This window comes from Pholis gunnellus (assembly GCF_910591455.1).
Source record: "Pholis gunnellus genome assembly, chromosome: 9".
Taxonomy (NCBI): Eukaryota; Metazoa; Chordata; class Actinopteri; order Perciformes; family Pholidae; genus Pholis; species Pholis gunnellus.
Genome location: NC_136535.1, coordinates 3,622,809 through 3,635,639, shown reverse-complemented (window position 1 = coordinate 3,635,639; position 12,831 = coordinate 3,622,809). Strand labels below are relative to the sequence as shown.

Below are 12,831 nucleotides of genomic sequence, written 5' to 3'. Positions count from 1 at the left end.
TCTACCTCATTTTAGCAGCTCTAATGAGGTTTATACTTTGCAGAAAAGCAATGCAATGTTAGCAGACTATGTTACACGTTGACAGTTTTTAAAAAAAAATGTTGTACACAGATTTCAAATAATTTGGTAAAGATTTGACTTGAAGGTATTGTATTATTAAATAAGAGGTTCATTCGTGAGCAGCTCGCTTTCCTTTGATGCTCTGTATGTGTTCCTTTTGGTTTATAATTGTTCTCCTCAAAGACATGAATGCTGCTAATCAACATTTTCACATCGACAGATCAAATGACTGTAATGTAAAGAGAGTCGATTGTAGAATATTATAGGATTATAGGACTTACTGAAAGATTTTCACCAGATTTGTTTTTTAAATGCAATTTCAGTGTGCAGGTATTTTTACTCTCCATCTTTGTTTCATTTTCTTTTTACAAATAAGCACATAAAACCAGACTGACAACAGGTTTAAAAAAAAAGAAAGGTTTATCACGTCAGTACCCATGACGTTTCACAATACAAAGGCATGAAAAAAGTAACATTAAAATAGGTATGGCATCTTCCAAAAGCTAATTTTCCATTCATAAATGCTTCTTGCGATATCGGTTCACTGCAGTTTCTTACAACAGAATCACAGAGATATTTTTCTAAAAAGCCAGAAATAATTTTTTTTAAACTCGATGAGCGTGATGCGACACGAAAAAATAACAATCAGCTGACATTCTGTGGTTGTGAGAAGTATTAGTATCATATGTTGCACAACATGGAAGGCCAAGAGTTCTCTGGTGAGGAGACGGTCCTGCTGTGACCTTTGAAACGTGCCGAGGCCTTCCTCATGGTGAGATGGGCGAGACGATGATTCCACTGCACCTGGGTTCCTGTTCCGAGACAAAAGAAATGATTGTCTTAGTTCAAATCAAAGCAGAGTTGGTTTTAGTGTAAACTCAGGAGCGACTCTGACCAAACATTTCATGACTGTTTGATGACCTCAGTCAGAGATATTAATCAAAGGCTGAGAACTTTTGTTGTTCTTAATGCTTTGAGTCTGTTGTCCACTAGCCACTACCTACTCTAACCAGAAAGGAAAAGTTCACACATTTTGGGAAACAACGGTTTTCACTTTCCTGCTTAAAATTAGATGAGGAGATCTATACCGCATCAGAGTTCAGCATTAAAACTGGAAACAGGGAACAACAGTGACCTGGCTCTGGTCCGAATAAAGTACCAGGTAATATCTTTTATCTACTTCCATTATTGCAGGACAGTTGCCACACTAAACATATCCCAAAATGTTGGCATTTACAGCAGCAGTAACATTGACATGAACAGCTCATGTGATTATAAGTCAAGACAAGTCAAGCTTACTGTTCTACATCTGTTAAATTACACTCAACGCTGACATTGCAACAATAAGGCAAACTAGGAAAGGCCACTTAAGTCTACGGGAACCCACATGCTCAGGATGGATCGAGCAGCTGGAACACATCGGGCACCCTGCAGCGGCGCTGTTCACTATTCAAGTGCCAGGATTACACTAGGAGATGCACTGTGAATAAGGATCAGTCTTATTTTGAGTAGTAGTAGTGTTTCTGAGCCCGATTCCCTTCAGAAAACCTCTCATTTTTCTGAAACAGTCAGCTACGCAGAGTCTTGATTCTGGTTCTCCTGTGCCTCCCTTCCCTCCAGTGGGCCCACCAATATGGCCAGGATCCCCAGCAGTGTGGTGTCGATGTTGGTTCTTAATCTACAAAGTAACAAGCGCAGATAAATGCAGTGCAGGAGCTGTACCTGTGTGTTGCAGTGACGGCATTCTCGCTGCTTCTAACTGGGGTTGGGTCTCTCTGCAGACTTCTGAATCTGTATGGGGGAACCAAGGGCAGACAACATACAGACACAAGTTACAGTGTGTGCTCTCGGGATGACAGGCAGCATTGTGACAAAGAAAGGAAATACGCTACTTGTCAGTCATTTATTGCATTTCCACCCTCATTCAATGAACAAAGAGGCCGATTGCGCTGATACAAAGGCATTATCAGCAAATAGACAGTAGATGCAGGTTCATCCGACTACCAGCGGAGGGCATAAGGGTTCTCCAGCCAACATCAGCCATTTAAACCAAGAAACAACAAGGCAACACAAAGAGACTAACAAACAATGAACCACTTAAGACCAAAATATGATGACAACCATGAAACAGAGACCAGAAAACAACAACAAGCTGCATTATATGGCAAGAAACTAAAGTCAAAAACAAGAGATGTGTAAATGTGAGCAGATGAAAATCTGTATGGAGATCTTCAACTGAGTGGCAGATGGTTTAACTCAAACTAGACAATAAAAAAATGACTGAATTTGAAAAAAAAGAAGAAAAGGCTCAACAACAGGCAGAAATGTTACTGTACCTGTGATTGTTCTTTTAGGAAATCTGGTAGCTGAAATTCACCTTTAAAGACCTGGAAAAACAAAGGACCAGGTTTAGAGCTCCGCAAATTCATTGAATCACCATGGACGAAGATTTACTGGATCATTCCTTTACTTTAGCAAAAATGACTTGTATAGCCTTCAGGAGCTGCAACTTCATGAACTTCTTTAAATCATGATCAAATTCTAACGATTAGAGACAACATTAATCACCTCCTGTCCCTAACTGGTACCGATTTATTCTCAAATACAGGATCCTTAGAAACCGCCGTAAAAGCTGATATACATTAGATTTCCTTTCTCCCATCAACGTTCACAACAGTTTTTACGTCTAAGCCATCCCCGTCTCTTAAACCCCATCCCCACCAGGCTGCTTATAGAAGTCTTACCTTAGTTGGCACCTCTTTACTAATCAACCTAGTGGTACATGGTACAGGCCATGTACCACCGTCCTTCAGAGTAGCTGTAATTAAACCTCTTCTTAAGAAGCCCGTCTTGATCCAGAGGTGTTGACCAACTACAGACCGATCTCTAACCTTCCCTTCCGCTCTAAGATCCTTGAGAAACCAGTCGCAAATCAATTGTGTGACTTTCTATAAAACAATAGTTTGAGGATTTTCAGTCAGGATTTAGAAAGCATCATAACACAGAGACAGTTCTGGTGAAAATGACTAATGACCTTCTGATTGCATCAGACAAAGGACTTGTCTCTGTTCTTGTCTTAGTGCTGCATTCGACACCATTGACCACCACATCCTATTTAAACAACTGGAACATTTAATTGGCATGAGAGGAACTGCACTAAACTAGTTTGAGTCCTGTTTATCAGATCAAATCCAGTCTGTATGTAAACGATGAATCCTCCATGCACACCAACGTTAGTTCCAGAGTTCTACAAGTTCTGTGCTGGACCGATTCTATTCACCTTATATATGCTTCTATTAGGTAATATTATCAGAAAACATTCCATAAACATTCATTGTTATGAGAATCGGAATCACAGATGATACCCAATTATATCTGTCAATCAAGCCAGACGAAACCAACTAGTTAGCCAGCATTAAGGACCTGAAAACCTAGATGACCTGCAACTTCCTGATGTTAAACTCAGACAAAGCTGAAGTTATTACTTGGACCTGAAAACCTCAGAAATAAATCATCTAATGATTACTTAAGTACTGCCCCCTTGTCATCCAGCACCACCGTAAAGAATCTCAAAGTCATCTATGATTGGGGTATGTCCTTTAACTCTCACATAAAACAAACTTTAAGGACCGTCTTTCTTCACCTACCTAACATTGCAAAAATCAGGCACATCCAATACAATGCAGAAGAATGAGTCAGTGCATTTTTTACCTCTAGACTAGATATCTGCAATTCCAGTTTGTCAGTCTGCTCTAAGAAGTTGCTTAAGACTCTCCAGTTGATCCAGAATGCTGCAGCACGTGTACTGAACACAAACTAAGAAAAGAGATTGTACTAATCCGGTATTTGAGTCTCTGCATTGGCTCCCCGTAAAATCTACAATAGAGAATCCTTCTACTCACCTACAAAGCCCTAGTTGGTCAGGCACCATTTAGGGCTGACCACTGAGCTCATATTACCCTATCACCTCACTAGAGCACTGTCCTCCCAGAATGCAATTATGGTTTCTACAGTCTTCAAAAGTCAATTGGGAGCCAGAGCTACGAAACTCCTCACCTCTGGAAACCAGTTCCAGTCTGGGGGGCATCTGCCTATAGTCATAGTCATATGGAAGGACCATGATGTAATTCTATTATGTCGTCCATAGACATGACATGACAATGCACTTATGACCATCCTGAAAGAGGGATCCCTCCTCCGTTGCGCTCCCTGATGTTTATTTATTTGTTTTCTCCCCGTAGCAGGCTTTTTTGGGGAGAGCATTTCCTTTTCTGATGCAAGGTGTCATATGCTGTACAGATTGTAAAGCCCTTTCTTTGTGATATTGGGCTGGACGCATGCCAGGAATTTCAAGCTCTGCTCCTGGTGTCACATAGTTTCCCCCTGGGGGGCTGAATGGGACCAGAGAAAGAGGTGAAAATAGACACATAGTAGGGAAAAGGGCGGATGGAAGGATGTGAGGCACTCAGGCTTTCCCTGTCTTGTTGGCCTCAGCCACACAGTAAACACAAATGGACTACTCCAGGATCCTTCAGGATTATCACTAAGGTACGTCTTATTTCCAAAACGTACAATATCTACACAGGAAGTCACGTCTTTCATGTTGAATGAAAACACTGTAGCAGCACAAGGTCGTTCTGTTAGCCTGGGATAAGGAAGAATGTGGAGGGAAAGTAGGCTATGGGTAACAACATTGTGCTGATGGATAGAGGCTACATTTAACAGATAGACATGAAATAAGAGAAGACAGCAGCATTATTGTGTTGTGTTACACAATAGGGAGGCAGCATTGAGACAGAGACTGCTAACTCGATTGAGCTTTTCTTCTATAGTTCCATATTGTACTCCTTAATTACTGTTAATCTCATATATCATTTTATGAAGTTGTTTGCAACGTTTTCCTTTCATTCCAGTATGATATGTAGTGTAATAATGAAGTACAATGTGGTTACAAAGTGCTGTACACAGTGTTGTAATGTGTAAATCATTTGTTGTCTTTATCGTCTTACAATCTGAATTGTTTTACTTCCACAGTAAACCTATACTTTCATTATACAACATATTTGGCAATACTTATTTGACCATTTGCTAAACCACTTCCCCAACAGAGGCTGTGCAATCATCCCTTAGTAACTCTAATAAGGCAAGGCAGGCCTGTCAAGCTTTGGATTTCTCCTCTGTCTATAGAAACTGACTAAGTTTTTTGGTTTCTCAATAAAATTATGCAACACTGAAATCCCGCTACGGACGATATTGCTTTAAGGAAACAACAATATTGCGTTGCATTCTTTTTTGCTAACAAGAGCGGACTACTTTCCTGGTGAGGTTAGGGCTACATGGCTACATGACCCCATGCTGCATTCTCATCACCGGGGCCAGTGAATCCCACATCAACGTTATTTTCGATCCCTTATCAAGTTTTTTCTTTTTCTTTTTTTTTTTAATGTTTTCCATCGATGGCGGACTTCTTGGACCATGCAAACACTGCCTCCCTCTTTAAGCACCTTCTTGAAAAGGTTGTGATATTTAGATACCAACAGGTCTTTGAATAAAACCTGTTGATATCATATTCAACTCCTCCATAATGCTTAAAAGTAGGTGAGTTTCTCTTTCAGACCAGAAATGTGGGCTTTTATTTTGGGCATCTCTACTGCAGCTTTGCAAACTGTTGGTTAGTTGGTTTGTTTAAAAAGACACAGAGCTGGTCGTAAAAAAGTGTGCAGCTAAGTGCCGTTCAAACCCGTTGAGAAGCATATTCCAAATGGGCAAAGATCAATTAAACCAATAGAAAAATGAATATGTATGTACATATTATTTTAATCTCATGAAGTTGCACAATCAAGCCTTTAATGATTCATTTTCATCCTTTTGATAAACAATAGAGCCATGAGACAAAACACATGAAGTACTGAGTTCAATTCAATCAGATAATCAATGAAAATATATCATTTAAATCTTTGCTGGACTTCCAGTGTGAGAGAAGTGGGTACAAAGTCCTGAGCCCCTTTTCTGGGCTGAAAAGATATAAACTTCCCTAAAAGAAAACAGCCATTGATTAATGCCCCTGCGTGCCGGGCCAGGAACTCAACGTTATTTGAAAATATTTCCAACAGCAGAGACAGAGAGGCGAGCGCATTTTTATGATTTCCTCATGGGTACCATTTTGCAAGTTTTCAAGTGTACAAAGGCCAGACCACTCGGAAAGAGAGAGAAAGGGAAGAGCATGCAAAAGAGAAGCAGAGCAGAATGACCTCTGGTTGTGCACTAGGTCAGACGCTCAGGGCAAAAGAATGTGTGGTATCATTCGGAAACAGAGAGGAGCAGAGCTGTCTGCTCTGCATGCTCCAGATCAATCTTCAGAGAGGACAGACCGAAGGGAAGAGCTGACTCTAGGAAATGCCAGACTTTATGTCTGCATGTTGGGATCACTGCAGTAACATGAAGCCAATCTGCTCTTGTCCAGCAGACTCTGACCTCAAGGTGTATTACCTCTGAGGCACCGGTTGAAATGCTCCTGAAAGGAGAAATATTCATTTGGTGGAAGATTTACATCCTCTTCTATTGGGTCGGATAAAGCCAGATGAAATACTACTTAGCATAATCAAAGGGACCTCTGCCTGCTAATATGGGGCTCAGTCCCCAATCAGTTGTCTGACAGAAATGGTACTGTGCTGCCTTCCTGTCATTATCCCTGGGTTGAATGACCTCTTTAACAAGTGGGGGCTATGACACAGCTAGTCGCATCTAGCGACAGTTGGTATTGAGTTGAACAGCTAGCAGTATTATTGCCTTTCAGCAGTGAGAAAACATATAAAGCGCTGCACTTTGTATATTGTTGCTGTGGGGTGGAAACCTAGTCTGTCCAAAACACTTTGCAGGAAATGAATAAATAATGGTTTTAATAATGATTGAACATTGTATCGCCAAAGTTGGTATTGAGTCTTTATATATGACATGTGTCATATTATTAACATTTGACCAAAATCAAGCTCAATTGGAGTAACGAGGCTTTTAACTAACGAATGTCGAGATACTGTAAGTGTTTTGAAGAACAGCCGCTCAGCCGATGAGGTCACATGGCTAGCAAGCTACGCTAGTCTCCTCAGCAAACACTTTCATCTATAATCACAAGGTTACCATCAGAGCTGCTCCTCTCACCCTGCACTAAGTCCAGGTCCCGGGAAGCGACGAGGTTCTGGCGAGGGCTGCTGGAATGCTCACAGTTGGAGCCGTGAGCCAACTCCACCCAGGGTTTTTGGAAGCCGACCTTGAGCCAGTACGCGATGCCTCAGAGAGGAAATGTGCCCTGCCTGGGCCAGCCAGCGCCAGGGAGCGGTCTCACGAGGGGATCCTCCCACAACAAGTCCCTGACCAGTCAAGTTAAATCCTGCGGGTAGACTGCTTTTGAGAAGTGTAAAAATATGTTGGGTTCATTATGAAACCGAGGGGAACGCAGCCTCAGACCAAGTCAGACATAACTGCTTCGTCACTGTTGACCTTCAGCTCTGCTGTGAGCAACAATTATGTTCACAGCTGGGAGTCTGATTAAGGAAGAAAGTATCTTATGACATATGGAAAAACCCAGAATTTTATGTGGAGTTTCATACCCAGAATGTTTAGTCGGTTCTAAACATGCATTAACTAATATAAAATACTACAAGTCCTTCTCTACTTCTCATTAACTCTTGATTAACTTGATTTAATAATAATATACATTTGAATGCCATTGACAACTCGTAGAAAAGACCTTAACTGAAGACTACAGTCGATTCTCATATGACTCTCTCGTTACAAGTTCTCCCTCCTGGTTATCCAAGACAAGGTCTCAATTCAACTTCCTTCTTTTAAAAGGATTATGGGTAAAAAAGGGTTAAGCTCTCTCAAGTACAAATAAAGGTAAGTAATGAACAACCTCAGTTAAGATGAAAACATGAATTAATAAAACAGTCCGTAGGATCCACACTAAATGTTTGCTTTATTTTAATGTTTTACTTCTATGATTTCAAAATGCTGCATATGTTGTCCCGTCTGTCCTGCATTATGAGCTCACCAAGACAAGTTCTTAAAAACTAAATGGCAATGAAGTTGACTTAACTCAACAAGAATCAAAATCACAGCATTACTGAGCAGAAACCCTGACAGCTATCAAAGCATTACTGAGCAGAAACTCTGAAAGCTATCACAGCATGCCTCAGCAGAGCCCACTCAGGGAGAGACCAGCACCATCGGGTCAGCCAAGGTGCCTGCTGGTACAAGCAGCAGGTTATTCCAGTGTGCCAAACTAAACCCGGCAGTGGTTCGGCCTCAGTATTATGGCTGGAGCTCCCTGTGACTAAGCCCCAATCCCAGGAGGTTCAATGTGGCAACAGCCCAGTATCTCTGAAAAGCTGCCAGTGTCAAGCCACGATCGGCAGGGAAGAATGTTTCAGCTGCACAGCAGTCTACTTCCACACTATGTGGGTGGAAGGATTCCAGGGATATTGTTGCCTCAAACAAGCTTCTATCTGAACTGCACACTGAAACTCTTCAAGAGTGTAATTAGTATAAAAAAGAGAAATTAGTTTCAGTTCAGATTGATTATCCTGTTAACTTAATCTTTGATCATGTGGTTCTTGATTTAAAGTTGAAATCTGGAAGATCTCGGTGTCCTTTGGTGATAAGTGTTAATTGCAGGGTATTTTGATCTCCAGTGCCAGACATCCAAAGGTGTCTTTGTAGTCTTGACACAATGAATGGTAAAAATGCAAATAACAAGTTTTCTTCATTACAGCATGATGTCCATTTTTTAAAGTTGTAACAATTCACTTTACTATGAAAACTTAAGGTGAAGGTACATACGCTGAATCTAAGGGAACGGGCAGATCTGATACTTGGTGTGGACAGACACTGCAAGGTGACTGCCTAATATGTCTGAAAGCTACAAAAACACGCTGAAAGGTTCTACCTTTTCCTCACTGTCACATTAAATCACATATAAACGAAAACACGCAGTTTGTTGCATTTAACGCCATATATGAATTAATCAAATTAATTCATGTCCGACCTGGTTGGCATACAGCAACAAAAAAAAGCTTTGAGGCTACCACTTATACTCCAACACAATAAACAAGCTTAACATTCACAAAGTATACAATTATTCTACTTAAAAAGTCTGATGATTAAAAAATCCCAAAGACCAAAAATAATATTATCAACAGGTGGAAGCGTGGCGAGACGCCGCTGTAATCTGTAGAAGCCACGCTATCTCACCACAGTCCGTTTAGATGGTGGGTCTTTCTTGCAGTAGTCCAGTGAAGTTTCCTGATTTATAATCCACAAAGTTTGATTCTGCTCCTTTGCTGTACAGTCGCCTGGTAATCCTACTCTTTGAGCCCACTAAACGCCGTCTGCTTCCCGTCTGCACGCTCCATACTCTCCTTCACATCACTTCTCCCCATCTCATTTTATACAAGCAAGGAAAACAAAAATAATAGTAACAATCATAAAAGACCTTATTCATAACCTATGTTAACATTGCAGGCCACTGATAACACAAGTACAGCATGTTAAATATGCGAAGGAAAATAAATACAAACATGTTCCCCATTCAAAACTTTGCAGTCCCATTTAGAGAAAAATAGCCCCATTTAGAGAAAAATAGACCATAAAGCAGGGTATGCTCTTGGGCAAGCTAGTGACAGGCCTCTACCAGAGCCGTATACAGCGTCTCAACGTCCCTCCTCCGCAGTCCAAACATAGCCACTTCCTGTTCACTGGTTGCAAAACATCAAGATGGCCACAGCCAAACTCCAAGATGGCCTTTCGAACTCGAGGCTGCAGTCACAAACCAATGGGTGACGTCACGACAACTAAGTCCACTTCTTATATACAGTCTATGAGTAAGATACAGTCATTAATACATCTTTTGGCCACTTTCTTTCCGCAAGTTGAAATTATTCAACTTCGATAGCCTATCAGCGTTGAGATGCTCCTTCTTTCATCACTGACCTCCTGCTGTTGTTGAATCCGGTTGTTGAAGCTCTACGATAGCTCATATTACATTACATTACAGTAATTACAGCAGACGCTTTTATCCAAAGCGACTTACAATTCAGATTCTATCACCGTAGGCACAGCAACGGGAGCAATTGTTGTGGTTAAGTGTCTTGCTCATCGACATGCGACTAGTGGGGCCAGAGCCTGGGATCGAACCGCCGATCCTCTGATTGAAGGGCAGCCCTGCTCTCTACTTAGCCACAGTCGCCCCATATTAGTAGAGACCGGACCAAACTATGTGTATAAATGTTGGTCTGTAAACCATATGGTATAAACAATGAAAAAGACACTGCCGTATTTATGCCTAGATGAAGTCATTTTGAGTGGTGATGGAGCTGCTACAATGTTAGCAAAGCCTAGCACCAATCAAGCCGAGCTCAATTGAGAAAAGCATTTTAAAAGTTATTTTCTTGTCGTCTTGCGGAGAACTAACTAAACATGAATTCAGACTTTTTACAAATGGGCATCATTACGTAGTTATTTCGGCATCCCTTTTTGTCCGTTTATTGCAATTAAATCACAGCAAAATCTGTTTATTTTGTGTTCATACAGCTGTAGTAAAACAGCCGACGTGTGGCTTGCTAGACACAGTGAATACAGCTCGATGAAATACACGGAGCTCCTCCAGATGATGTTATGAACCCAGACAAGAAGGTATTTCGTTTCCCGGGATATCTGGGACTTCCACAACAAGTACTAAGCAGAAGTAGAGGTTATTCTTTCCATGGTTGATGGTGGAAATAAATGGCGGACAGTTGAACGGCTTCCAGGGTGATACGCCACGCCCCCTATCCGGCACGATTCACACGAATGACCACAAATGGTCCCCGGCGAGTAACACGGCGTGAATGATGCGATTAATCGCAGCATAAGAGCCGAAGGCTTCTCGATGGCTGAGAACTGATGATGGCCCTGGATCAATACGATAGGATAAGCCTGTGAATCATTAACTGTCCTTGCATCAATATAAAGAAAAGATCCAGCCGCGGACCTAAAGCACAACTCTACAGGCATTTGTTTCTCATCTCTCCACTGACTCATTACGGTTATTGTGGAGAAACTGAGAACTTATTGATTCCAATATCCATTTCTCACCAGGAATCAGAACAACTGCACCGCCACTTAAAAGCTATTGATTGTGGCTTTAAGACCAGGCCAGATGAGCCTCCTTTACATCAAGATGGAACAACCTCTACTGACCAGCAGTCAGAGATGAAGCCTTGACAAAGATTCCAGGCATTGTCACTTTAACAAAGTCATTAGCAGAGGGTACATGCAATTGGTTCTTTTTTCATTTTCTTAGCTCCATTTCAATGATTCTGAGGGAGTTCTTAAAGTGATGCGAGTAGCTGCATCTATTGTACCCGGCCTCAACCTTACGCCTCTCCTCTACCTTTTGTCTTCAAATGAATCCCTGGAAGATGTCTAGGTTAAATCAATGTAAACTCAGAGGTTTTGGGGAGATATACCTTCACTTCTTGGATCACAGGGCCGATACAACTTAAGAGTGATTACCTTCAACACTGGTCTTCACTCACAGTCACAAAAAACAGAGTATCTTCAAGATAAGGCTGCGCTCAACAGGTCAAGCTTCCTTCATTTTCCAGAACTCCCCACAGCACAAACATGTTGTTCTGATGAATGCTTCCAAACTATTTCTCCTCTGAGCAGCTAGACCCAAGCTGCATATTCTGTGGTAAAATCAGGGCCAAAGAAGAGATGAGACGGATGGTAAATATTTGGATGGGGCAGGGTGAAAATTCAAGACAACAGAGAGAGCATTTCCATGTGGCTTCTTCATACAGTGGTCTAGTTCAGGGCTGGTTGCCAGATGTCGTATGGAATGCCTAACACTACCAGCCGTTTAATGTTTTCACTTATCCAGTGAAATCCCTCAACATCTGCCATCAGAATATATTGGCATAACGTTTTGTACAGACATTTATGGTTCTTAAATGATATATCTTAATAACTCTAGTGATCCTCTGACTTTTCCTCTAGTGCCACCACACAATTCACATTGGTGGGTTTGGGTGAAATGTCTCAACGTATCCGCAATGGTTGTTATGTCTTACAAGACATTTTTGTGCATTTTCCTACAAAAGCCAACAATAAGTGTACATTTCCGCTCATTAAATGCATACGGTCTTTTTAAAATGAACTTCCACCTTCGGGCAACGAACATACTTAGTTAGGTTTAGGAAAAGATCGTTGTTTTGGTTAAACTAACTATTGAAGTGCCGTTCTTGATTTACGCATGTTACGCGAGAAAACGGTCAACGATGACTTCTCATTCACACGGAGAACAAACAAAAGAGATTGACGTTTGTTGGATTAATCCCCCGCCGCCCCCCCTTCCAGCCCTGTATGGACTTTTGCTGTCTTTATACTTCCTCGTTTATGATTACGTACATAACATACATACATAATCATTTTGTGAGATATCTACAAACTATGGGGCATTATTTTTGTAGGTATTGCTACGAATGTTGGATGCAATAATTCATTCAGTACTTTGATTTATGACCAAATGCTTGCAAAATGTATTACATTCCCATCTGTCTTAGCTGTGTATGGAGCGTATTAGCAAATGCTAGCATTGCAATATGCCAAACTGTGATGGTGAACATAGTTGACATGAAATCTGATAATCATCAGCCTGTTGGCATCGTCACTGTGCCAGCTGACCTTTAGCTCAAAGCACTGCTGTGCCTAAGTACAGCCTCACAGAGCCAC

The 12,831-nt window shown here is 41.3% G+C and overlaps 1 protein-coding gene across 2 annotated transcripts in view; it reads right to left on the bottom strand.

The window, feature by feature from the left end:
* Nucleotides 1–461: 461 nt before the first annotated feature.
* tpst1 (tyrosylprotein sulfotransferase 1) overlaps nucleotides 462–12,831 on the bottom strand; it is a 45,822-nt gene continuing 33,452 nt past the window's right edge. The window contains exons 4-6 of one of the 2 annotated variants that reach the window (XM_079166005.1): nucleotides 2,397–2,447; nucleotides 1,783–1,851; nucleotides 462–872 (exon numbers count right to left, since the gene is read on the bottom strand). In XM_079166005.1, the coding sequence (XP_079022131.1) occupies nucleotides 1,816–1,851; nucleotides 2,397–2,447 (87 nt within the window). In that variant the 3' untranslated portion in view covers nucleotides 462–872; nucleotides 1,783–1,815. The remainder of the gene's footprint in view (nucleotides 873–1,782; nucleotides 1,852–2,396; nucleotides 2,448–12,831) is intronic. The other variant, XM_079166006.1, reaches the window with a different exon arrangement.